Raw genomic sequence first — 25,096 nt, 5'->3', positions numbered from 1 at the left:
GTAAGGATCGTCGGGGGGGTGTGGCTAAAAGGGAACAGAAGAAGAAGAAGAAGAAAAAAAAGGAAAGAAGAGTCGTTTGGCAAACCCTCGTTGGGCGAGAAGATAGACGACGAGAAGGCCAGAACGGATCAGCAGAAGAACCGGCCAGTCCAGTCACTCAACCACTCTCGCTCTGCCCGGCCACTTGTTCCGGCCACTCGTTCCGGCCCATATCATTTCTGTCTAGGCTCGCAGGGCTCACACGATACCATTGCAATCCTCCTTCCCCATAGCTAATATTTAGTCACTACCAAGCGCAAGTGCTGCAGGCAGAGGAATAAGGTAGCTAAGGTAGGGTACCGAAGACAGATGAAGAATCCTCTCGCCTCCTGCAGTCTCCTGCATGATCCTGGACGTCTCATTTCCTGGGTGAACCCGCCGTAAGCAACACCAGATTGGCCACGACAGGGACCCAGCCCGTACCACTGCGAGCGTGTCCAATGGGGGCTCTGGTCGGCATGTCTTAGCCGTCCGTGCGACAGGGCTGCGAGCATGGACTAAGACGTTTGGGGGAGTCTGAGCAGGGATCTGGGCATAAGATGGAAGGGAACAGGGGTCCAGGAAAACACCACGAAGCGAGGCGATGGAGAGAAAAAAGGGGGACATATGAGCAGAGTAATTATCCATCCGGGACTTTTGCCTCCCAGTTGTGCTCGTGCTGGTTTCTCAGATTCACGGGCGTCAAATATCGAGCATAAAAAACAGAAGTTTTACATATGTGAAAATTTTCCAATTTGATAACGTTGGATTTTAGAATTGCCTCTTCGTTGAGTGGCCTGTCGCTTTCACTCGGTGTCCCGAATAGGAAAACTACCGGCTGAACGGCGGATTATCCCATAATGGATCCCATCGTTTGAAGTGCTACTACGGGCGGGCTATGGAGTAATTAGTTAGTCAGTTTACTAATGAATATTCACACACGAAGTAGACCAGGAATAGTGAGAAGAAAAAAGAATAGTGGTATGAAATCTACTAACAACATCAAGTACCACTGCGGTGTGGTGGGCAGATGGACAAACTCCATCTTTATGGCTGTCGTGATGGTTGCAATGGCCGTAGTGGTGGCTTCGTTGCCCTCATGACTGGCCGCCCAGTGGTACTATTGCTCGTCTTGCATCTCCCAGACACACCAAGATGCACTCTTTCCACGCTTCTTGGCCCGGCTGCATTGCATTAGTGGGAGCTTTTGCCCAGAAATAGCCAAAAATAGCATCCACTGGACATCTTTGTGGGCGCCACGTTGCTGTTCAACTTCTTTCTGTTCAGCTTCATGTTCTGTCCAGATCCCCGCGGCTCATTACCGGCGCCTGCGCTGCGTCACGACGTCTCAAGAAGAAGTATCTGCCTTTCATACGACGCAAGCGAGGCCTCGACGACACATGCCGACCTGTCCAACTCGATTGTTCCACGTCTTGGACTTGGGAGGACGATGGGTCCGAGTCTGAGTCTGGGTTTTCCTTTGGGTCTGGCCTGCGTCTGTCCAGCAACATCGAGTTGATCTCGGCCGTCAAAAGGGCAAAATCCAAAGATTCTTGACTGTCGTTGAAGCTCATCGCTGCCCCCTCTTCTTCTTCAGATGACGACGATGATGATCGCACGCGGGCAACAGGAGGAGCCTGAACGCCGCATGCATCCTCAGGAAACATTAACCTCTCCACCTCCATTCGCCAGAGGTTGTCGTCGGTGATGGAGTCCAGTCTCTTCAAGTGCTCCATCACCCGCCTCATCGCTTCCTCTTCCTCCTCCGACGCCTCAACCTCATCATCGCCGGTCCAAGCCATCAATGACTCCATCTCGGCTCGCCAATCGTCGTCCTCGTCTTCTAGGCGCCTCCCCCCACGCATCCTCTCTGCCTCTTCCTCTGCCTCCTCGTCCTGTCGAAACCGCTCGGTAGGTGGTTCAAACCCGGCATCGTAGAAGAGCCCAGCCGCACCAGGATGCGCAAAAGTGAACGGCGTCCAAAAATCCGCCTTCACCACATTCGGGACCCTCTCCTCTGTGATCCTCTGCTCAGGGGCCAGCCCTTCCCTGTCGATCTGTCCCAGCAACCACACGATCTGCCGCGCAACGCCGTCGTGCCTGCCGTTGGCGCTACCGCCGCCGCCGCCGCCGTCGTCGTCGTCGTCGTCGCCTACTTCTTCGCGCCGTCTCGTCCTCTCCTCGATATACACCCCCGCCAAATCGTTGATCAGCTCCGGCATAGCCAGCACCCGAACACCGGCCTCGCCCCTCGAAGCGACGCCCAGCCTCTTAAAGACGTCGTCGCGCATCCACTCGATGCGCACCTTGCGCACCGACTTGTCCTCCGGCACGGTCACCGCGAGGAACGCGTGCCCGGCCTCGTTCCCCGCCAGGGAGACGGGGAGCCCTGCTGCTGCGGCCCAGCCGCGGATGACCTGCCGGGCGTACGAAGGGCAGAGGATGCGTACCTGATTCTTCTCGTCGCCGTCGTCGTCGCCGTCGTCGTCGTCGTCGTTGCTGCTGCTGTCGTTGGCCTCCTCCGCATATCGGTACCCGTAGTGGGCGATGGCGGCCCGTCCGCACACGGCGTAGGGGATGTGGCCGAGGAGTTGGCTCACTCGGACGAGGACGCTGTTGAGGATGGCCGGCGTGAGGACCTCCTGGGAGCAGTCCTCCAGCGAGATGTCGGTCGTGGGGAGCGGAGGGAGGGGTTTGTAGTGGTAGTAGGGAAGAGGGCCGGCATAACCGGATGTTGATTCTGGCGCTTGCCGAGAGTTGGAGCGGCGATGGTCGCTGGATCTCATCTTTGCTCTGGGTTTGTTCTTCTTCTTCTTGTCGTTGTCGTCGTCGTCGTCGTTACTGTTGTGAATGTGATCAATGTCGAGTGCCTAGATGAGCCAGAAGTCTGAGATGACTCCGTCGCCTTCACTTTATAGAACTTCCGCCGCATCGTAAAACGTACTGCCTGAGATGACACAAGGCTCGACATCTAGAACAATCCACTGAACGGCAGCCTTGTCTGGTAATCAATAGGTCTGCCTTGAACAAAGGGGGTGAAATTGAATCATATACGTCGTCTCTCGTGCTTAACTCCATCAGTCCAAAAGAGAGTCGTTGTTCATGAACACCACATGGAATTGATGACTCGGGATCTATTCGCGATCATAAAGGCAGCAAGGTCAGCTCTTTTCTGCCATGCTACCTCGGCATGGTCTCCGCCTCGTACACGACGGTTGGGCCCGCTCCTCGTGCGCTGGCGCCCGCCCACACAACGCCGCCCTAATTGTACACAGTAGGCAAAGGTCCTGGTATCTCTGCCCCCCCTACCTGGTTATCTCGGTTCTAGGTCGGTCCCTTCCATGCGTTTACGTGGTCTTTCAACTGCCCCTCTACAGTTCCTCCTCAACATCCATGCGGTCCTCCCCCGACTTCCCCCCCGCGGCAGCAGCGTCGCTCTTCGGCAATGCAGCTTCCTTATCGATCATCTGCCGAGACACCGAGACGATGTTGTCCTCGATCAACTGCTGGCCCACGTCCTCGATATGCTTCTTCGGATCGAGCTTGCCGACGTAGCGCGTCTTGAGCTGGTCCTTGGTCAGCTCGGTCTCCTCCTTGACGCGCTTCTCGTAGCCCTCGGCCAGGCTGACGAGGCGCTCCAGGCGCTCCTTGTTGTTGCAGCCCTCGATCCGGAAGTCGGGCATCTCCAGCGCCTCGGTCCACACGTGCTTGTGCAGGTTCATGAGCATGTTCTCCTCGAGCGCCGTCTTGCGGTAGTTGATGGCGATGGAGTAGTAGTGCCGGTTCAGTCCGTGGATGAGCGCCTGGATCGACGGCTTATTGAGGTGGCCGATGTTGCTCGTGCTCTGGCGCGGCTCCTGGCCGATCATCATGGTCTGCGGGTTGATGAGCCGGAAGGCGTCGATGACGACTTTTCCCTTGACGGACTGGATCGGGTCGACGACGACGGCCACGGCGCGGGGTGTGAGTTGTTCGAACGATTGTTGCGTGTTGATGTCGACCGAGGAGAGCCAGCAGCCGAAGCCGGGATGCGAGTGGTACCAGCCGACGACGGACTCGGGCCTGCGCAAGAGCCCCTGTTAGCTTGGCCTTTGTGTTCCGGGAGACCTGTCTGTCTGTGGTCTGTTGCCCGTGTCGGTGTCCTTATTGTCCTTACCTTCCCGTTTGCCGCAGCATGTCCATCATCTTCATCTGGAACACCGGATCCACCGCCTCGACGGACACGCCGGTACCGCTCTGGGGCATTGCAAAGACGTCCACGACGCGTACTGTAAAGTCGTCGACAAACTCTCCTAGCATCAAACCCATGACTTCCATCGGCACACCGGCGCGACCGTGACGAAGCATTTTGAGGAGCGCAAGGGAGGAGATGTAGACCGTCTCGGAGTTGTCGATCAGCTGGCTGTTGTCCTGTAGAATAGCATAGTCAGAAACAAAGGTTCGTCCGGTTTGAATAAGTGCCACAGAGACGGCAGATGAGGGCGCGCCCCAGATCAGGGTAGGGAGGGAGGGCGTCGAGGAGGGAAGCTCTTACTGCTCCCGGCTGGGTACCCAGGCCGCCCATGCCGCCGGCCTGGAGCATGCTCCTAAATCGATCCATCGGAGTGATGTGAGAGAATTAACGAAGCAAAGTGAATCTGACGATTAGAATCAAGACGGGGTCGCGTGGTGAATGTCGGTAGATCGTGGAGGTCGAGAAAAGGCAGGCCGTGGATGTATGCTGTCGGTTCGATGTGTGGGTTTCTTGCCTTGTTGCATGTTGACGACAGCTCCAGCAGCCTGGTAGAAAACTGGGGCCCTTCAGGTACGTAGCTAAGTAAGGTAAGGTACATACGGTACTCACCGGGTAGATACAGCTGCCCATTGCTGTGGCTTGACACTTGCAAATGTGGCTAAAAACGAGCTGTACTTCCTGCCGATACATGAGAACAGAGCGTGAATTTCACGATTCAAGAAATATACCTAGAATGATATAGAACCCAGAATCTAATGACTGTCTATCTAGCGACCGTTCCAGAAAGAATCTATTACAAAGTAGTGTTTTGTATGTCCAGTTCAACCAGCTTGTAATCCATTACCCGTCAGCGAGTACTTTGGACCCTGTGGCTGCGGTCCAGAAGGCACAAAGTACGACGAAGTACGACGAAGTACGAGACGGAACTCTTCAAGCATCAGCCTCGCATGTTCCCAGCTATAAAAGAAACTTGATTGGTCCATTCTCCATGGCCGGGCTTTATTAGTCACGGAAAATCCATCCCATGATTGGACAAGACCCTGCAGATTTAGTAGTGTAAGTCGGGCATGAAAGTAATGACCAAAGTATGGCAAAGTATGGAGTACAAACTATTCGCAGCCTCGGGCGTTTCTCCAGCCGCTTCCTAAGCTAAGGTAATTATTGCTCCGTACCTTAGTCCATCTTCTCCATCCTCGCAACCCTCAATCCCGTCATCCCACCCTAAATCTAACCTTGAGACCAAACTCGTCCACTTGGCTCTAGATTTTCCTTTCATTTGTTCGGTACGTTTAATACATTGCACGCTTTACACATCATCTCTGAGGAAGCGTTTGGATGTCCTTCCCTTCTCTTTCTCCCTCCCCTCCGCATCCTGCGCTCTACCTCCATCGTTCTTGTTCGCCCGTCGCACTCGCCCCCCTGAGATCGACTCTAACAAACCCGCAGTCGAATCGAACAGTCTACTCCGACTTCATCTGTCGTTTACCAAGCTTGCCATGACGCCTCTAGGCTCTATGGCCCTGAATGGGTCTTCGCCTAAGAAGGTTGCCTACTTCTACGATTCCGACATCGCCAACCATGCCTATCCCACAGGCCACCCCATGAAGCCGCATCGCATTCGACTGGCACATAGTCTTGTCATGCACTACGACCTCTTCAAAAAGATGGAAATATACGTAAGTACTTCGTTCTTTACCCGTGTAGCCCGCCGCTCGTTGTCCCCCTGGCCTCTCACTGACGGTGTCTCCTCCCAGCGCGCCAAACCTGCGACCCGCGGCGAAATGACCCAATTCCACACAGACGAATACATCGACTTCCTCCAGAAGGTGACTCCCGATAACATGGACGCCTACCAGAAGGAGCAGACAAAGTTCAACGTCGGCGACGATTGCCCCGTCTTCGACGGCCTGTTCGAGTTCTGCGGCATCAGCGCCGGCGGTAGTATGGAGGGTGCCGCGCGTCTCAACCGCCAGAAATGCGACATTGCCGTGAACTGGGCTGGCGGTCTGCACCACGCCAAGAAGAGCGAAGCCAGCGGCTTCTGTTACGTGAATGGTAAACCATCGCCTTCCTGTGCCCTTTTTGCCTTTTGTTTTTTGACAAGCAGTTCCCCTGACTTCCCGCAGACATCGTACTGGGCATCCTCGAGCTTCTACGGTTCATGAAGCGCGTCCTTTACATCGACATCGATGTCCACCACGGCGATGGCGTCGAGGAGGCCTTCTACACCACCGACCGTGTCATGACCGTCTCCTTCCACAAGTACGGCGAGTACTTCCCCGGCACCGGCGAGCTGCGCGACGTCGGCATTGGCTCGGGCAAACACTACGCTGTCAACTTTCCCCTCCGCGACGGCATCAACGACACCTCCTACAAGTCCATCTTCGAGCCCGTCATCGAACACGTCATGAAGTTCTACCAGCCCGAGGCCGTCGTCCTCCAGTGCGGCGGCGACAGTCTGTCCGGCGATCGACTGGGCTGCTTCAACCTGAGCATGGAAGGCCACGCCAATTGCGTCGAATACGTGAAGAGCTTCGGCCTTCCGACCATGGTTCTCGGCGGCGGTGGCTACACCATGCGCAACGTCGCTCGTACGTGGGCCTTCGAGACGGGCTGTTTAGTCGGCCAGAGACTCCCCAGGGAGTTGCCCTATAACGAATATTACGAGGTGAGTCTTCCCCCGTTGTCTTGTCTTGTGCAACGCTGCGACGGCTCCTGCTAACCGCCGGCCCGCAGTACTACGCTCCCGACTTCGAACTGGACGTGCGCTCGTCGAATATGGAGAATTCGAACAGCGTCGAGTACCTCGACAAGATCAAAGCTGCCGTGATTGACAACCTCCGTCACACATGCCCTGTTCCGTCCGTACAGATGCAGGACGTCCCCCGCCACCCCATTGGTGGCATGACCGATGAGGAAGAAGCCGAACTGAACGACCTCGACGAGGACGAGAACCCAGACGCCCGGATGACGCAGCACCGCTGGGACCAGCGCATCCGCAACGAGGCCGAGTTTGAAGACAGCGACGATGAGGACATGGATGCCGCCAATGGCATGACCAAACCGCGCGCTGCTAAGAAGCGCACTTTCACCGACTACCGCAAGACCGAGGCCGAGGTCGAGGCCGAGGCCAAGCGCAATAAGACGCCTGTCAACGGCGGTGCGGCGACGGAGGAGACCACCGCTGAGGCCGAAGAGGACCCAGATGTCACCATTGATAAGCCTGTCGACGGCGATGAATTCACCGAGAAGCCGGCCGCCGAGGCCGAGGTCCAGGCCGAGACGGAAACCGAGAAACAACCCGAAAAGGAGGCTGAAGTGGTGGAGGACGTTGATATGGAGAAGGCCAGTGAGGTGGTCGCTGACAGCAATACGGAGAAGGTGTCCGAGAAAGAGACCGAGAAGGACCGGGAGGAGCCCCAAAAGGAAGCACGGAAAGAGGCAGAGGTGCCAAAGGAGGCGGAAACCCCGAAAGAGGAAGAAGATGGCGCGGTCGATCGCGACGGCGATGTGAACATGGGCGACGACACGGCCCCGGCCGCCGACGAGCCTGCTACTACCATCGAGGAGGAAGAAGTGGAGCCAGAACCGGCCACCAGCACTCCGGCCGATCAACCTATGGATACGTCCAAGCCAGCCTCCGGCAACGCTTCACCCGAGAAAGAGGCTGACCCAGCCCCGGAACCCCCCCGGGCGAAAGAGGACGGCCAGAAGGCCAAGCCGGCTGCGGAGGAGACAGCGACGAAGCCGGACGGAGACGCCAAGCGGCGGCCTGACGAATCGGCTGATAAGATGGACATTGATAGCAAACCTGCCGAAGCGTCTGGCGAGAAGAAGAGCGTCTAGCCGCTTCTCTCTACTTGGATGGAGGTGTGGGGGGGGGGGGGGTTCGATTACTAGGCGTCTGTCAGCAACGGCGTTGGGGATAATTTCACTTTGGGCATGATGGTGCATGAATGGAAGGAAAGGAAAGCTGGGGACTCCTTTTTTTTAATCTTTTTTTTTCGCCTTCTTTTTTCTCTGTCTACTCGTTTCTCTCTTTTTGGGACTGGTTTCCTGGGGAGGTGCTGGACTGGCACACCTTAGATTGAGACGGCGCGCCTGACGGCGTTGGCGTGGACGATATACGGCATCACACTTCTTCGTCGGCCAGGACGGACCGATGCTGACTGGTTGGCCAATTCGTCTACCTTTGGCTATTTCTTCTTGTTCCGTTTTCCTCGGGAAATACTTACGTGTATTCAGCATGCTTGTCGTCTTCACTCGGGGACTCGGCCTCCCCTTTGATACGCATGGTCTGAATCACAGTCAGCGTAAGCCAACATGGTGGATGTGGCATGGGCAGCATCTTTTATCGTTCCCAAAGAGATGACCAAAGAACTACTAATTTGGACTCGCCTTCATCTCCATCGTGGCCGTGTCTTTTACAGAAAGGGGACAGACAAGAGGGGAAAACAAAAGAAAAGAAAAATATAGAGGCGCAAAGAAAAAAGAAAAGCAAAGGACGAAAAAACATACAACACCGGGTATTCGCTGGTCGTCACCAGACCCAACTACTAATCCGGCCCTCACTGGCTTATCTAGGGGAGAGCGGACGGGATCCCGAGTTCTCCAGTGGGTATGGTCGTATGTGTTAGAATGCTCGACGGCAGCTCTTATAAAGGGTAGGCAATAAAAGGAGCAAATGCCAAAATAAACGGGGGTCAAAGTGAGACTTCAATCCTCATATTTCCACGTCTTTCGACCGGGGAAGGCTTCAACTTGCTTTTCTCTTTCTTAAGCAAAGATGAAGTCCCTTCTTAATGTAGTGAGAAACTCCTTTCGACGCGCTCCCTTCACGCCGCTACAGTTTCCGACGACAGGCTTTTCCGTCATCAAGGATCCCTTCATCCTCGAAGAAGAACAATTCCATGAGTTCAAGGCCGGGAAGTACTACCCGGTAAACATCGGGGATGTCTTCGCTTCCCAATACCAGGTTGTAGGGAAAATGGGCTTTGGGACCACATCTACTATGTGGCTTGCCCGCAATCTTCAGTAAGTCCATGGTCGCCCAAGCAACAAGACAAGACACGTAGGGCAGACAATGGATCTGACGTTCCTACGTTCCTAGGGAGCACACATACGTGGCCCTGAAGATTTTTAAGCGAGGAATACAGCTACATGAGTTCGAGATATACTCGCTGATCGGGCAGGCCAATCCTTCGCATCCCGGCCACCGTCATGTTCGGACGGCCGTCGACACCTTCGAGCTTCAAGGCACCGAAGGGAATCACCACTGTCTCGTGCTGAAGCCAATGTGGGATAGCTGGAGAGACATGCTCCGTCGAAATCCCGCACATCGATTCAGCGAGGTGCTTTTGAAGGCAGGCTTAGCCCAGCTGTTCCTTGCTCTTGATTACTTGCATACGGAATGTCGTCTTGTCCGCACAATGGAGCTATCCGGTGGATATCTGGAACGTGGGCGTCATGGTACTCCCTCGCTTGCCGCTTACTGTTACCAAAGACCACATGCATTGTTGTATTGACTTCTCCGTGATAGATTTGGGACCTCTTTGAAGGAAGACACCTATTTTATGGGGACGACCCCAAAAAGAACAAATACACCACTCGGGCTCACCTCGCCGAGGTAGTCGCCATGCTAGGCCCTCCACCTTTAGATATTGTCCAGAAAGGGAGACGGAGCATGGAGTTCTTCACGGAAGACGGTATGGATTCCTGCTACAGCCCATCCGCTGTCATATCGCAACACCAGTCGTTCATTCTAATACGTTTTCTAGGAAAATGGAAGGCCGATGTGGACATTCCCCAAGATACATGCTTGGACAATGCCGTGGCGCGTTATGAAGGCGAGGAGAAGGAGAAGTTCCTCACATTCGTTAGGGGGATGCTTCAATGGCGTCCCGAGGATAGGAAGACAGCCGCGCAACTTCTCAATGACCCCTGGCTTCAGATCGAATGAATCGATAGTCTTTCTAGAGCAATATCGTTGATATATATAGATGGACAAGGAGTCGTGTCGACATGGAAGGATCCTAGAGGAGTGTAATGGACCGCACTGCGCCGAGTCTGGGGAAGGCAGAAGGGCTAGCACGGTCAATAAACACGATTTACTTTTGATCTGGACCATATTCAAGCTGGATGAACGAGATCGAATCATCGGAATGCCAGTTCAAAGGTTTGTGGGTGAAGACAGCAAGCAAGTAGGGGCAAACGACCCAGCCCAGGCACCTTGCACGGAGTTCTGCCGACGCCTCCAATCCCTCCGTCCTGTGCTCGGAGAATTCGTCTCTCACGACAAACTAACATCTCATCTCGGATTGACCGACGAAGAGCAATACCTACATGTAGGTTCTCCTCTCGGCATTTGGCACCAACTCAAAAGCAGACATGGCTGTTGTTTCTGCCAATTCGCTTTGGATCAAATGTGATACGAGAGAGCAGTCGCCATGAATCAGCATCCGTCGAAACTCAAACGCACCGCGAGGGCCAGGGCGATGATGACTCCGATGAAAAACCTCAACTCCTTTGTCAGGCGAGAAGACCGTCAACGTTTTCGTCTTCCCCGACGAGCCATGTTTCCGACTATCATACCCTTCACAGCTTGGTACCCGTCTGATGTTTGTTGCTGAAGACGACGGCACGGACGCCATCATCGCACCCGCCATTGCACCCTGTATCGCGAGGGAGACACGGTCAGCGATAATCTCGTCGAAACTCGTGAAAGGCTGGTTGAACCAATGCGATCGGGTCCACGGGGATGCCTGTCGCCACGTGTCCGAGAAATGAACTCCATCTACCAAGGGTCGTACTTCACCCTCGTCGCCGGTTCAGGAGACAACGCCAACTCCGACTTGCCCGGCGTTCGACTCCATCCTCGAGCGCCTCGCCAACTTGTCGCCCGAATCAACCCGGACCTCAAAATGGCCGCCGTGCACGGCATCGACTGGCACTTGCGGCGCTCCGCCTACCGGGAGCGAGGCTGGACCCTCCAGGAACTCGTCCTCCCCCGCCGCACCATCATATTCATCAACAACCCGGTCTACTTCAGCTGTCCAGCGACCCGTCCCACCTCTTCCGCTAGTTCAGGACGAAAAACCCTCATCAGGTGGAATTCGTACGATCAGAACGACGACGTCAACGATCTGGATTGCCACGAGGAGTACGAGGAACCCCGACGCATTGCACTCTGGGGCGGACGAATATGCCGAGTTCCTGCCGCAGTCGGTCGTTCACCAGCTCCATAATACCCCCCTACCATATCTCTTCGGCGGGCATCAGACCGAGTGGCTGCGGTTCCAACATGAACATACCTCCGTTTGAAGTCGGCGGCGGCGTTCAGAAAGTGTAGCGGTGATGGCCCTGAGGTGAAGGTAGTCATGTCAGGATGAGGCTCGGCCTCTTGCGCTCATGCGTATGACTAAATGGGCGCCATGATGACATACCTTCCCATCAAAACATGTTTAGCATTATCGCAGGCTTCTTCTACCTGAGTGCCAGCGACGTCGAAGGAGCATTGGCGGCGTCGATATGCACAACTGCCGCATCACCACCCCAATCATTGACCCTGAGCTCCAGCTTCTCCTTCGGCCACAGCGTGACATAGTTGTCTGACCACGTCACGGGGTTGACATCCTGACCATCCTCATCAATAGCATTCAGACGGATAAAGAACACCGGGACGGTCGACGTATTCTCCAAAACCACAGTGTGCGTCCAAGAACCGTCTCCCTCCTCCTTTGACACGGTAACCGCAGTCTCAATGGAGGCAGGTTGCATGTCAAAGAGGGAAGAGTAGTCGGAAAACCTCGCGACCGGAGTGTAATACCACGTCGAGCTTCCCCAGTCAAGCTGATCCACGCTCGGTGCGATCCAGTAGACGTTCCGACTAAGTATCTCGCTCTCACTGTCGCGCAGCACCAAACGGATGAATACGACGTCCGTTGTGTTTCCCAGTCCCGGGACGTCAGCAACCCTCGAAGCGACGTTCGGCACCGTCTCGGCGGCGTACGTCTCGCTAGCCACCTCGTTGCCGTGGAGATCAACCACCTCAACAGTGACGGTTCGGGGACCGCTTCGGTCCAGCGAGCGGTTAATGAGCCAGACGCCCCTGTCGACGTAGTTGTACGACACGTGTTCGATCCTAGCCCCGACCTTGCTGCCGAAGTAAGTACCCGCGGGATGCAGGTAGTGGTCGAACTGATTCCAATGCAGGCTGGGCCAGGCGTTTACCAGCATCCAGTAGATCATGCCCGTGGCAATGCGGCCGGTGCTCCACCTCGATGCGAAGGCTTCGTGTTCCGCACGGATGGCTTCGTAGTCCATGATTTGTGCTTTTCGGAGATAATCTTCCAGAGACTTTGGAGGACCGTATCGGTTGAATAGACCCTCGTTGTAGATTCTGCGGTTGTAGAATTGCGAGACGTTGGTGGACATGTGATAGAGCCCCTTGTTGGGTCGGAGCCAGAGGTCATCCATGTCCTCGTCGGTGAGGAATTTTTTTAAACTTCCCATCTCGGGGGTGCCGACGCCGGCGCCCAGTTCTGAACCGAAGCCGAATGCTGCGCCGAGTCGATCCTCGGATGGTTCGGTGTCGTACCAGTAATTGGGTGGTACCCAGTCATAAGGCCCGTTCATCTTCATCCCTGATCGTCCCAGAAGCTCTGGATATCCTCGCTTGCTCGCGGCGGGCACGATGGGTAGCTGCCAGTTGGAATGCCGCAGGGCGTCGACGTAGATCTTCGTGGCGCGGTCATCCGGCCAAAAGTCGCTGCCGATCAGGAAGGCGAGCATGCTAGGATGTGTCTGGAGCATCTGAGCTTCGTGGTACATGGTTGCGTTGGCGTCTGCGTAGTCCCTCTCGTCCCAGTAGTCCGGCGTATCGATGGCCAGCTCCCGGTTGTACTCCCAGGATTCCCTAGGTCATGCGATGTTAGTTTGGCGGTGAAGTCCAGTAAACAGAGTGGGAGGGAACAAGGGCAGACAGACCATTTGTTACAGCACTCCCAGCCGGCCATGACCATCAGTCCCAGGCGGTCGGCGATTTCGTACAACTCGGGCTGCTCATTGTTCCCTTCAAGCCGGATGGTGTTCAGACCCATGTCGAGCATGTACTTGGCAATGGCCTCGAACCGTTCAGGATCAAATCGGAGGAACATATCCGCACTATATCCTCCACCGATGACCTGAAACGGACGTCCATTGATGGAAAAGACGATGTCATCATCTTTATCGACCTTGGATGTGACGGTTCGCAACCCAAATTTCTGTTGCACTGTATCCGAGAGGATGTCGTCGACAGACACTGATAATGTCGCCGAGTACAGCGGCTGTTCTCCCCACTGCTTCGGCCACCAGGTCTTTGGATCCTCAAAGGTCTTGTTGAACTCGACGACCTGGGATTCGCCGGGACCAAGTGGCACTGTTTGATCGACTATGTGGCGGGCGAAGCCTCCCGGCTCGGAGATGACAGCTCGCACAGAGACTTCCACTTCTTCGTCCTCCAAATTCCTGACAGTAGCTCGAAGTGTGACGGAGCCGGGGTTGACGGAGACAAGGGCACTGAGGGGCCCAAGTGAAACGCCACCCGTCTGCTTCAGTGTTACAGGCCTCCAGAGACCGGTCCCATTATCGGGCTGTCAACGTGAAGTCAATTTTAGTCTTCGATGTTCAGCTGCGGCAGAAAAGAAGTGTCTTGGCGTTCTGTTGACGTACCGGACTGGGGTTCCAGTCAATGAAGCCAAGGGCAAGGTCGTGATAGTAACTGGTGGGATGGACCTGTATCAGGAGGGCGTTCTCCTCGACGACCAAAGACGTGATGTCGTACTCATGTCCCGAGTAGGAGCCCGATTGAAACTCCCTGTCGGCAACCAGCTCGCCGTTGAGGTAGATATCTCCGCGTGACGTGATGCCATGAGTCTGCAAGAAGTAGTGTTGTCCGGCCTCAGGGGCGAGGGAAAACTCGTGACGATAAACCCAAGGCACGGTAAATTGACGCCAATCAAAGGATTCGAGGTTATTGGAGAACCATAGTTCGTCGTCGTCGTAGACTCCGATATGGAGCAGACATCCCATGAGTGTGCACTTCGAGACGGGAACATGGTGCCAGGACGAGGTGTCCGCTCCAGCCTGCGCCAGGAACGCAAGATCCTCACTGGTCTCGGATGAAGATTGAAGGTCCCAGTGAGGTATTGGCGTGGTGTCTCCATTTTCGGAGACCAGTAAACGTTGAGCGGTGGCGGCCTGTCGCCCCAGGATATCGGCTACGAGGGCCAGCCAGAATAGTCGTCTCGCCATGCTCGCAATCGGATTGATTGAGCGTCAGGGATGTCGTGAGTCGTCTTGTTGGAGAGGTCTCTGAAACTCCAACGTCAATGTTCGTTCGGCATCTTTAAAAGAACTGACATTTCCCAACGCGTCTCCACGCGAGAAGGAAGCAACGTTACAAACGTTACTTTGCCCGTTGTGGCTGGTGTCATGGTTGTTGCGTACCTGATCCTGCATGCTTTAGCGCCCACTCACGAACGGCTATCACCTCTGGACTCTCGACGGGTAGTTGCAGTACGCAGACCTGCAGTAACTGAACGTGGTTGAGCGGGCTTCCTGGCCATGATCCTATGCAACGGGGTTTAGGGAGCAAACCTCCTAGCGGATCTCAGTTGAGATGATCTCCATGGTTCAATAAACGCCTCGGACTTGATAGATCCATACAACCGAGACAGAGTCCGTCCCCATGGTGATCTATCAGGTGGCCGTGAGTGTGGCGTGCCAAAACTTGACGGCAACCCGCAGGGAATCTTCCGCCGTCGGGGACCCCGGGGTCAACCACGGGTCATGACTTGACCCCTCCGACAACTAGAGGAAAGAAAAAAGAAACAAAGCCATTTAGTCGAGAGAATCGGTAGATGAGCTTATGGCTTGTGATGGCCGCCCGAGGTGCATGGTTCGCGAGATGGCGAGGCCAGAAGCAAAACCCGTCGCGAGTCGCGACTCCCCAGAAAAGGTTAGGTAAGTAGAAGTAGCTAGGTACCTCTCTGCTCTCGGTCTCCAAACACTACACCGAGGTAATGACCAAACACACCGAACACACCAACTACAACGCAGGCGGGGGTCCTTGCACGGAATCAGTGACGTCACCCACGGCAGGCCGATGACGTTGCCCAACACATGGACGATGTTTGGACCCTGAATTCCAAGTTCCTGGACGAGTCCGCGCGGACGTGACCTCATCACATTAGGTATTCTGTTACATTGTACAATGCAGAATCTCATAAGGGGCCAGGGCACATGGTCTCATAGTTGCACTACAGTCTACATGACTGGGGAAGTCGAGTCAAAATCGTTCCATATTTCACTGTCCTGTGACTCCTGTCTGTCCACCAACAAATCTGTCCTATCCTACTATCTATCTACACCCCATCAAATCCTGTTTCTCCAGACCGACATCAAAATCCCACGCTCCAAGCCCGCCTTCTTCAACCCAAGACAGTTCAAAAAAGCACCAAAAGGCAAAAGCAAAAATGGGCGGGACAAGAAACATCTTCAGCCGCAACCGCGACGACACAATCGAAGCCGTCACGCTCCTCTGGCGCGCCTTCTGCGACCCCAACCCGAAAAAGTCGCTCAAGAAATACCTCGCCAAGGACGCCATCCTCGTCCAGCCCGACGGCTCCATCTACTCCCCGGACTCCGACCCCTCGCTGGACGACTTCCTTGAGGACTTCGAGCCCTGGACCGCCTACCGCATGGACCAGGACCAGGACGACCTCAAGTTCGTCGAGGTCGACATGATGTCCAGCTCGCTCACCTACCACGTCACCGCCTGGAAGCAGGACGGCGAGGCCAAGGACCGCATGAGGCCTACTGAGGCCATTTGCACCAGCATCTGGCGCCAGGGGCCCGGGGGGGATTGGGTGTGCTGTCTTCATCACATGGCGCCGGTGTGATTGATGTGCGTTACGTGGGCAGTCGGGAGGCAAGAGAAACGAGCGAGTATAGCTTTGATGTCATAGGAAATTGGTCACGAATGTGTTGGGAGGGGTCATAAGACGTTGGCGTCTCGGTGCGCTGGCTAAGCAATGGGTGTACTTCGTAGGGGAAGCAAAGTACGCGCGATGTCATGCCACTGAGCATGCCTCAGTAATGTAATGCCGTGTCATGAACAAATATGGTCGATCAAGACCTGGTGTTTGATCTGCAGTCAAGTATCACAGACACTGTTCCCGCATCGACATCAGTCGGACGGGATAGTGCGATGACCGCGATAGGGTAGAGGCCGGATCAGGAGTATAACACAAGTCCACCACGAAGAACATTGACGAAAGGAATACTATGAGACGCAACATTGGGAGAATATTCAGAGGCACTTAGTGGTCATGGTCTATCAGTCACTTGCACATTCAACTTTACATTCATTTGATATTCGACATGGCTGGAGTAAGGCTCAAGAGCGAGAACGATAGGACGTATGAGTGAAGGCAGGCACATGCGAGTCATATGTGAGAATGGGAGATGGGATATCATATCAAGAAGTAGATTTCACAGGAGCGGAATAGGTAAGGAGGTACAGGGAGATAGGACTCGGGCGTGGTATATTCATGGATTCCATCACTGGACTGAGCCAAGAGAAGGGATTGGATGTCAAGGAGAAACGTACAAAATTACAAGGGTAAAGGACGAAGCTGACAGAATGGAGAACCGGGCCAAAGCAGAAATAGGCAGAACGGGCAGAACGGGAAGAAAAGAAGAAAACGGACAAAAGGGGCACAAAAGACGAGCCGGAACCGGGAAAAAGGAAGGCGTGAGAAAAGGAGGTCTGGACTGCCACGAAACACAGGAGCGGAAACAAAAGAGGGCAGACAATGTGGGGGGGGGGGGGGACAAAACACAGCACAGCACAACGAAAAGGAAAATGCGTCTCTGCGCTGGCATCCCCTCCACTCACAAAAGTGAGGAAAGGGAAGTTCCCAGGCGACACCACGAGGAGGTGCAGAGTCCGGCTTCGTCGCCCGACAGCCTTGCTTTGAAGTTCAACCCTGTCCTCCGTTGGCTTACCTGGGGCCACCGAAGGAAGAGCAAGTGTTCCGGATTCGGCTTACCGGAACGAAGTTGCTTCGTTTTTTATGGTTGCATCGCTGGTCCCGGAATATGGCCGCCGGGAAAAAATTCGCTCGGTCGCAAGAAGGAGTCTCAGCGGTAGTATACCGCTGATTGATTGTCTGCCCTGGTGGCTTGTCCAGCTGGCACCCTTCTTGCCGTCGTCGTCGTCGTTGTTGTTGTTGTTGTTGTTGTTGTTGTTGGTGGTGGTGGTGAGGTTGTATAGCGGAGGGGCGAACCAATAAAAAGCCCATCTCCTCAGCGGTGTCAACCTCCATGGGCCCAGGCAGAAGACGAGCCCTCTGCTGAACCTTGACTCGCTGCCGCTCTAGACGACAAACGAGCTTGCATGCGCGACGTTCAGTGGCGGAGATGCCGGAGTCGATGTCCATCATGCTAGAACAGCAGGGGACATCGGTATCGTGGTGCTGGTGGTGGTGGTGGTGCTGATGATGGCAACCAGCCAGCTGTTGAGTGGCGAGCTGCTTTTTCTTGAGAGCAAACTCGAAGGGGGAGATGGTGTTGGAGGAGACGGTGTTGGTGGAGCTGAAAGCCATTGTGATTCATGACTTCCGGGAGAGGGTGATTTTTTTTTTCTCCTTTTGCGGAAAGAATGAATGGAGTGCAGGTATAGACCGGTGAGAAGGGGGCAAGAGCAGAGGATCGATTCTTCTTGCGTGTGGGTGCTGACTTGGGAGTGTGTGTTTTCAAAGTGAAATGTCGGGAAGCGGTCAGGTAGATGAGCGAGGCAGCGATGAAGGGGAAAATGAGAAAGAGTCCAGTTCCTGGACTGAGAATAAGGCCCTTTATTTATAGACTGCTAGACTGCAGTACTGCCTTGACCGTACCTCTCTCGGAGCTCGTGAATCGTGATGAATCCTCCTCCCATTCAGTAACAATATCTAAAGCCCAACAGGATTTAACCTTATTCAAGCCATGGCTTATGAAGGTTAAACTCCATATCGTGATATGACACTGTCACACTGCACGTGGCTTGACATTCAGCTTTTTTTTTAAAACTTTTGTGTAATGGCAAGCTTTTCTCGTCTATGCCGATAAAGTTATGGCTTGAATATAATCAAGTCTTCGTTAAGTAGACGCCGCTCTCTCGTTGTTCTGAGGCCATCGTAGTATGCCTTTTATGTAGACCTCGCTTATCAGCGAGGCTCAGGTGTACCTTAGATCACTGGTGAACTGGGGAGCCGTCGTGGCACTATTAACTTTGGTAAAGACTTTCTCCGTTTCATACCTACGTATTTAGAGGACGAGAGGCTGAACGTTAATGTCATCATTATCGCCGCCAGCACTCTCGTGTTCGTGGAATCGTGGACACGCTATCGTCGTGGTGGACTGGGACGAATAAAGGGGCGTTTGGCACTGACGCACTGTATGGAGACGCGAGTTTGAAAGCCAATCAGAATCCTCTGACATTCCCAAAAGGGTAGGCGCCAAGCCATTATCCTTCAGTTAGCCGTACCGACAATCCGAGGACACTCACTGGGTTTATTATGTTTAGCTTCGGCTCCGAGATTGCGATCCATATTTTTAGACCCAAACTCCGACGCCACCTCGTCGACGACTGATTAAAGTTCTAAGAATGTCCAAAGGCACAAGTAGGTACAGTATTTTGTGTACAGAACAGTACTTCTATAGTTTGCCATCTTTCGCCACCCAGAGTCTTGTCTCCGGATTTACGCTTTACCCGTGAAATTGAATGCATCGTGATTCGTGAGTGTGGTTTGTAGGAGGTTTGGACTCTGAGCCTTCTTGTTTTACGCATTTGGCACGTAGTAGTAATTGGCCTACGTAGATTGTAAAGTTTCAGTTTGTGATGGTCTTTCGTGAGGTGAAACCCAAATGATGGGTTAAGCTTCGGTGTTCGGTGGTCTTTTCCATTCCTGGCCGTCGATCCATTTGTTCTATTCCGAGAGTATCTGTCCGGTGACTCAGGTCCCTCCTGACTGCGTCACAATGGTCTGAAATCTAAGATACTGAGGAATAATGTCGTTAATGAGCCACTTGCAAGAGCTTTGTAAGCTTGTACATAGTATGGGTAACCAAAAAAAAAACCCCCCTTCAAGAAAAAGCCCCGCCCGGGGGGGGGGGGGAGATGATGCGGGCCTTGAAAAACCAGGAAGAATTTCGATGTCGCCTGATACTGTCACCTGTGGTAGAAGCTGTGGATTGGGGATGCTGACAATGTATTTTACATTTCTGTGAAGCAGGTTCGATCTGGACAGTGGATGCTGCCTGACCTATCTCCAGTGAATTTACCAACCGGGCAGGCACTTTCCATGACGATAGAGCCATTCCCAGTGTAGGGACAGTACAATGGTCTTCAACGTGGAATAGTAAGTTCCTCATATACGCCAACGATTCGTCCTGTTTACCTTTCCATCTCTCCAAAATGTATCAAGTCAACAACTTTTGGATCCCGTCTTCATCACTGTCCATCTTCACAGACACCATTGCTATCACGTTTTCTTCAGTCAGGCACTGTTAAAGTCGTGTTAGCCCCTTATCATACCTCCTCAGCTTTACTCCCCCTATCTCGATTCGCGTACTACCCCCCGTTTTACCATGCATCTACGCTACTCCATTCTTGCGGGCATCGCCACTGCCTATCTTGCCTTGGCCAGAAACAGAACTATCAACTTCGACACACCTGGAACCATCGGCAGTTGTGCAGACGTGGGATGCCCTCGCGATGAAAACGACAATTACGTCTGCCCCCTCAACGGGCTACCGAACAAGGCCGTCGGCTTCTCCAGAATTTCAACTCCTCACCTACCCCCAGCTCTTCAGAACCTCAGTCTTGCCTGGGTCCAGACCAACTGGAGGGATAGCGATCCAATACCAAGATATCTTTTTGAAACATTCTCGCTTACGTCGCCTCATGGCTACAAGTTTGGTCGTGATTACAACGGCTTCGAAGGCTGCGCTGTGTTCCTCCGCAACCGTTCGCCGGGATTCCGCTTTGGCCATCAGGATGTGCCTTGGGACAGGGACATGGGAACTTGCGAGGAAGCTCTGGGCTTCAACTGCGTCGAGGAGCTAATCTTTGTTGCCGAGAGGTTCGACTTTGGAGATCTCCCCCCCGAAGAGGCCTGTCCAGCGCTTTCCAATGCGATCTCCTCCATGAACCCTGCCAAATCAAGCTGCAGTTGGAGTCCCGAGGATCGCACCAATAAGAGAATCTGGAACGAGATCAATGAAAGAGGTAAGGTGTCGCTGGTGTTCCCGGAATATAATAAAGCTGTGCTCGTTTTATTCGAGTGATCTCTTGCTTTGAACAGGATGAGACTCGCTAACTGACGTGAAAAACCAGCCCTCTCCGGTTCCACAGCCAACAACCCCCTCGTCCTGGATCCCGAAGAACCGGAATGTTGGCCAGTTGAGCCCAAGTCGCTTGCTATTACTCCAGTCAAGCAATTCTCGGGAATGGTGAGATTCTCCCCTCTTCGCATTCCCCATGAACTGCTTACTCTCCCCCAAGAGTTCTGCAGTGCAATGAACGTTGGCTGATTATGAATACGCCCCCTTCGCAATAGGTCCGAGCGAATCAAAAAGGAGGGAACCCTTTCTACAGAATGACTCCCATCTTGACCGTGTTTTATCCGAGGATTCCTTCCCACCTGGCCAACGGCACGAACAACCCCTACCTCTTGTCCGACCACGATGAAGCACGTCCTAGGGCCCAAATGACGTGCCTGAAGGTTGTCTCCCGTGCCCCTGGCTTGGTGCCGCTGGCCGGTCTGCGGCACCGCGTTTTCATGGCAATTTTCACTGGCCTTTTACCCTTTCTCTGGGGTATCATCTGATTGAAGGGGGCGCAGCATCTGGAGCTGGCCGTCGGACTAGTGGTAGGAGGGGCTCAGCCCCAGAAAACCCTCCAACACAGAGAGTTTGTCCGGAACCAGGGCCGACGCCGAAACTCTATGCATACGTAATTGCCTCTTGGCTTATCCTTGTTTGGTCCGCTGTGAAGTAGCGGTTAGTTTTGGGGGCTTAAACCATAGATATGTTAGGTCCTGCCGCTGGAACATAATGTAACACCAACGATTGGTCATGAACCACCAGACAATAGAGAAACATAATGGCGGTTTCTGCAGACTGGCCAGTCATCGTTGCACCGTGTGCCAAAATGAAAGGCTTGCTCTCCTTCCCCGAGTCCTCGAGGGGCATCTCTCATGACGACTCTGATTCTCAGAACGCCCCATCTGTTCAGATTTCCTCGCAGAGCTTAACGGAAAGTTGGCGAGTGGGTTTTGCTGCCTGTTGGTAACGGGGAATCGCTTCCGGTGGTTTTTTGCATCTCCCAAGGGGAAAATGGAAGGGATTACGGTTCTTATTGGCAGTTGTGCTCGGGAAAGGTCCGCGGGGTTACGCGAAGGGAATTTGGGTCGGTCTAGTGCCCGGGGATAAACCCGATTGGGGCTTTTCTCTTGGGGAAAAGCGAACTCTTTGATATCCGTACTCCTTTTCGGCGGTCTAATAATTACTCTCCAATTCTTTCTTTTAACGCCGAATCTGATATTGCCGCATAAGGTAATACAAGATAAGGTAGGGCAGGTATCGTGTATCCGTACCTGGTAGTCACTAGCCGATGCTCATCGGCCAATGCAAGGATGTAATCAACGAGGCATACGGCTGCCACAACAAGGCCTGGCGATTTCACTTGGAAGGAAAGTCACTTGTGCTGTGGCAATATTTACACGAGTAGGGGGACCTGATGTTTTCTCACTGCCCTGAGCTTGCCGCCGGGACGGAAAAGGAAATTGATCATCATCAGGATCAATGGGTATAGCCTGCCGGAGCTGCCCCTCCCCCCTGTCCCGGCGAGCAAGAAGGAGAGGAAAGACCCCTACACGCGTCCCCCCACGGGCTTGAAAGTCTATCAACTATCATATTTCTCTTGCATGTTTGTGGGGTCAGGGTGAGAAGGGGAAGGGTTCCGACTGTTGACACGCGATATGTTCCCTGTCGGTGTCGAACCGGTCAGCGGCACGGGACGCTCAAAGCGGTATGTAATGCCAGGGGTTTACGTTAGTGTGTACCTACCTACCTTAGGTATTTACGAGTATCTCCGCAGCCCAGACCTTGTCCTGCTGGACTTATGTACCTACATATACCACTTTGTACGTGGCCCAAGCGCTGTCCCGATTAGGGGTCGTCTGGTCTGAGCTTGCTGGGCCAAGGCCAGGAACAAGTGTTTGTAGCGGATCTTTTTGCACGCGATAGCCTGATAGCCAGCGTCAAAACAGGGCGGAAGAAAATCGGTCTCCACAGCAGATGATCATCATGGCTGATGCTAGGCCGTCCGCTGCAAGACACAGACCGCATTCCAAGGCGTCGGCACGCGGGCCGTGTTTCTAACCGACCTACAGGTAGGTATTGTGCTTCGCGCCCAGAGGCGGAACGCAAGAGAGGAAAGAGAGAGCGAGAAAGAGATACATAGAGATAGAGCTGTTGACAGATCAAATGTTATTCATAACCGATCGACCTGATTGTAAGGTAGGTTGTAAGGCGGAAGGCTGTTGTTGTATTCAGCGGCCATCTCCGGATCGCCAGCGGTAACTTGATGGGCCCCACGACCGACGAGAGCATGCTGTACGTTTCACGGCTTGGATGGTATATGGAAGACTGTATATGGCAATGGGTCAATGCAGCATGGCCCCCCGTGGCTTATCGCCATGTGCCGTGGTGGAGGACAATGAGGAACCAGGGCGTGGAGATTGGGAAGTTGGAACCAGTGGCAGTTGGGTATCGCCGTATCAGCAAGGGCTCCAGGCATTGACCTGCATGCGTTTCTGGCTGGCAACCCTTCTACACGTACAATGCAATGCGTCCGGATTCAGAGTATAACTGCCTACCTTAGTAAGGGATCATCGATGCGACTAAAAATCCATACTGACCCGGCTTATCTTGGCTATAATAAGGTACCTATATTTGATGATGTGCGGTGACCTCGGGGAAGCACCCAGTTATAAGCTCGCGGAGGTCGCTTCGTTGACTTGCATAAGGTACCTTACCTAAGGTACCTTAGATATAAAGTGGAAAAGGGAAAGGAAAAACAAAGAGAAAAAAAAAATACAGGGGTCGGGCTTACGAAGTACACGTGTACCAAAGACGCAGGCTAAGAAGTACTAGTACAGGAATCCTTGGTTCGTGAATGAAGCCGTGTGATATTAGTACATCCCCCACAAGGGAGAAATGGAGAAACTCTTGCAGGACAAACCAAGGCAGAGGAAGTACTCCAGATGTATGAAGTATCTTGGCACAGGCGATAGGAATTTTTCGGTTTCTTTGTCTATATACATTCACTGTGTTCGTTCGATACTTCCTATACTCTTACAGCTATATCCCATAATTGATCCACAAATGACAGATCATCCACCGGGCACACAGAGATGATTTCCCTGTACACGTGTACATAGATACCATAGGCAGTCTTGAAGGGTATTCCAGGGTAGGCCCCCGGCGTTTGTCTTACCCGCCCAACGGAAACGGATCCCTAATAGACCCGGTCCTTGTTTAGAACAGGCATGGAAGACCGAGAATTCCCACCCCGCTACGGCCAGCGGACTGCGAGTGTGAATGCCTTGTGTACATGTACCAAGAACACCACCAACCACATACTTACGTTGTATGGTTCTAAGCCCTCTAGCAAAATGCCGACGATAATGATAGCGGGAAGGGGTCGAGTCGAGGCAGAATAAACGCAAAATATATTTCGTGCTTTTACTGCCTTTTTTCCCCCTTTTTCTCCGTGGGTATTAGGGTTTAGAGAATACTAGGATTATAAAGGAATATTATAAGAGATAACAGGCGACCTAACCGAGTCTGTCCTGGCAGTCATAGAATAATCCGACGATTTCTCACTAGCCTATACAATCACTAATAAAGCCAGTCCGACTCTACTAAAATCCTCCGCCTAGCGGTCTGACCTCTGACCTTGTGCTGCTGTGCATTCGTCCATCTCTCTTCCCGTCTCTTATTAGTGTCCTCTATTTCCTCCCTTTTTTTTCCTCCGCTGTATCTACTAAGGAAGAGTCCTGTCTTGTGGCTTGGCCCCAAACTGCTTAGCGCGGCTTGCCTACCTAACGACCCCTTACCTCGTACCCGCAAGCAGTGCATCCCGCTATGTTTTCGGCGCCATTGAGTGAAGGCCACATGTTTTCTCCGGGTACAACTACAAGTGAGTATGACGAATTATGAGTCTTCCTCCAGGCCTGGCATACAACGTATGTACACCTCGAACGCCCGCATGGATTGTCTTCTCCCCCTCTTTATGCACTTTAGCTGTCAGTTGCCACCTGACCTGACATCCCGCAGTTCACATACGCATCCCAAACATCATGTGCAGGTCACCTCCGGGACAAGTCGACAGCCGGCCATCTCGCTCCTAACGTGTGGATAAGTAATAAGTTTACTCACTTTCGTTGCTGTTAACGAAGAAGCAGACATCCGTACTTCGCCCTCGCAGCAGGACATGTCCCCGATTCAACTTGGCTACACCCCGCTTAAAGGCTCTAAGCGGAGCGGGCTCCGGTCTCTGCCGAACCCACTCCCAACACCATCCCGATTCTTCATCCTTGTTTTTCGTTCTATCCCATATATCGATATCCTCTGAATCCACATGGGACTCCTAGCCTGCCGCCTTTAGGTAGGCTTGGCTTTTTCTTCTCCTTTTTTTTTTAATCCCTTTTCGCTCCGATTTGATCCCAAACGTCAAGAGTTAGCGACCTCGCA

General features: G+C 53.4%; 8 protein-coding genes across 8 annotated transcripts; 5 read left to right on the top strand and 3 right to left on the bottom strand.

Moving 5' to 3' along the window:
• Positions 1-1,132: 1,132 nt before the first annotated feature.
• SODALDRAFT_331726 (hypothetical protein) lies at positions 1,133-3,062 on the bottom strand. Its single transcript, XM_028611523.1, has one exon. It carries the CDS (start codon positions 2,802-2,804, stop codon positions 1,308-1,310), a length of 1,497 nt encoding a protein of 498 aa, XP_028467424.1. The 5' UTR covers positions 2,805-3,062; the 3' UTR covers positions 1,133-1,307.
• Positions 3,063-3,212: 150 nt separating this feature from the next.
• SODALDRAFT_331725 (26S proteasome regulatory subunit rpn11) lies at positions 3,213-4,763 on the bottom strand. The gene is made up of 3 exons (XM_028611522.1): positions 4,553-4,763; positions 4,175-4,428; positions 3,213-4,080 (listed from the first exon to the last, which is right to left on the bottom strand). Exons 1-3 carry the CDS (start codon positions 4,616-4,618, stop codon positions 3,390-3,392), a joined length of 1,011 nt encoding a protein of 336 aa, XP_028467423.1. The 5' UTR covers positions 4,619-4,763; the 3' UTR covers positions 3,213-3,389.
• Positions 4,764-5,748: 985 nt separating this feature from the next.
• Positions 5,749-8,098, top strand: SODALDRAFT_339099 (hypothetical protein; the record flags this gene model as incomplete). The annotated part of the gene is made up of 4 exons (XM_028612830.1): positions 5,749-5,928; positions 6,007-6,307; positions 6,379-6,920; positions 6,989-8,098. 4 exons carry the CDS (start codon positions 5,749-5,751, stop codon positions 8,096-8,098), a joined length of 2,133 nt encoding a protein of 710 aa, XP_028467422.1.
• A 940-nt stretch (positions 8,099-9,038) lies between these two features.
• SODALDRAFT_339098 (kinase-like protein) lies at positions 9,039-10,211 on the top strand (the record flags this gene model as incomplete). The annotated part of the gene is made up of 5 exons (XM_028612829.1): positions 9,039-9,286; positions 9,363-9,632; positions 9,688-9,721; positions 9,792-9,957; positions 10,030-10,211. The coding sequence occupies 5 exons, from the start codon at positions 9,039-9,041 to the stop codon at positions 10,209-10,211; spliced, it is 900 nt and encodes a 299-aa protein (XP_028467421.1).
• Positions 10,212-10,699: 488 nt separating this feature from the next.
• Positions 10,700-11,615, top strand: SODALDRAFT_134324 (hypothetical protein). The gene has a single exon (XM_028606732.1). The coding sequence runs from the start codon at positions 10,990-10,992 to the stop codon at positions 11,494-11,496; it is 507 nt and encodes a 168-aa protein (XP_028467420.1). The 5' UTR covers positions 10,700-10,989; the 3' UTR covers positions 11,497-11,615.
• Positions 11,574-14,955, bottom strand: SODALDRAFT_134303 (glycoside hydrolase family 2 protein). The gene is made up of 5 exons (XM_028606731.1): positions 14,891-14,955; positions 13,964-14,605; positions 13,238-13,884; positions 11,695-13,166; positions 11,574-11,611 (listed from the first exon to the last, which is right to left on the bottom strand). Exons 2-4 carry the CDS (start codon positions 14,543-14,545, stop codon positions 11,735-11,737), a joined length of 2,661 nt encoding a protein of 886 aa, XP_028467419.1. The 5' UTR covers positions 14,546-14,605; positions 14,891-14,955; the 3' UTR covers positions 11,574-11,611; positions 11,695-11,734.
• Positions 14,956-15,536: 581 nt separating this feature from the next.
• Positions 15,537-16,612, top strand: SODALDRAFT_331722 (hypothetical protein). The gene has a single exon (XM_028611521.1). The coding sequence runs from the start codon at positions 15,769-15,771 to the stop codon at positions 16,192-16,194; it is 426 nt and encodes a 141-aa protein (XP_028467418.1). The 5' UTR covers positions 15,537-15,768; the 3' UTR covers positions 16,195-16,612.
• Positions 16,613-19,457: 2,845 nt separating this feature from the next.
• On the top strand, positions 19,458-23,141 carry SODALDRAFT_377548 (hypothetical protein; the record flags this gene model as incomplete). The annotated part of the gene is made up of 14 exons (XM_028614916.1): positions 19,458-19,504; positions 19,570-19,608; positions 19,697-19,832; positions 19,859-20,564; positions 20,673-20,788; positions 20,896-21,111; positions 21,181-21,252; positions 21,432-21,605; positions 21,948-22,033; positions 22,098-22,280; positions 22,347-22,371; positions 22,512-22,559; positions 22,660-22,731; positions 22,863-23,141. 14 exons carry the CDS (start codon positions 19,458-19,460, stop codon positions 23,139-23,141), a joined length of 2,199 nt encoding a protein of 732 aa, XP_028467417.1.
• Between the last annotated feature and the right edge of the window lie 1,955 nt (positions 23,142-25,096).

Source organism: Sodiomyces alkalinus, assembly GCF_003711515.1.
Source record: "Sodiomyces alkalinus F11 unplaced genomic scaffold SODALscaffold_3, whole genome shotgun sequence".
NCBI classification, from domain to species: Eukaryota; Fungi; Ascomycota; class Sordariomycetes; order Glomerellales; family Plectosphaerellaceae; genus Sodiomyces; species Sodiomyces alkalinus.
Note: the sequence above shows the minus strand (reverse complement) of the source record. Positions and strands in the feature narration are given on the sequence as shown.

Coding starts and splice junctions, on each gene's coding strand:
- SODALDRAFT_331726 (XM_028611523.1), bottom strand. CDS start 2,804: ATGAGATCCAGCGACCATCGCCGCTCCAACTCTCGGCAAGCGCCAGAA.
- SODALDRAFT_331725 (XM_028611522.1), bottom strand. CDS start 4,618: ATGGATCGATTTAGGAGCATGCTCCAGGCCGGCGGCATGGGCGGCCTG. Junction 4,429..4,552: donor TGGGTACCCAGCCGGGAGCA/GTAAGAGCTTCC, acceptor GCTATTCTACAG/GACAACAGCCAGCTGATCGA. Junction 4,081..4,174: donor ATGCTGCGGCAAACGGGAAG/GTAAGGACAATA, acceptor GCTCTTGCGCAG/GCCCGAGTCCGTCGTCGGCT.
- SODALDRAFT_134324 (XM_028606732.1), top strand. CDS start 10,990: ATGCGATCGGGTCCACGGGGATGCCTGTCGCCACGTGTCCGAGAAATG.
- SODALDRAFT_134303 (XM_028606731.1), bottom strand. CDS start 14,545: ATGGCGAGACGACTATTCTGGCTGGCCCTCGTAGCCGATATCCTGGGG. Junction 13,885..13,963: donor TTGACTGGAACCCCAGTCCG/GTACGTCAACAG, acceptor TCACGTTGACAG/CCCGATAATGGGACCGGTCT. Junction 13,167..13,237: donor TGGGAGTGCTGTAACAAATG/GTCTGTCTGCCC, acceptor CGCATGACCTAG/GGAATCCTGGGAGTACAACC.
- SODALDRAFT_331722 (XM_028611521.1), top strand. CDS start 15,769: ATGGGCGGGACAAGAAACATCTTCAGCCGCAACCGCGACGACACAATC.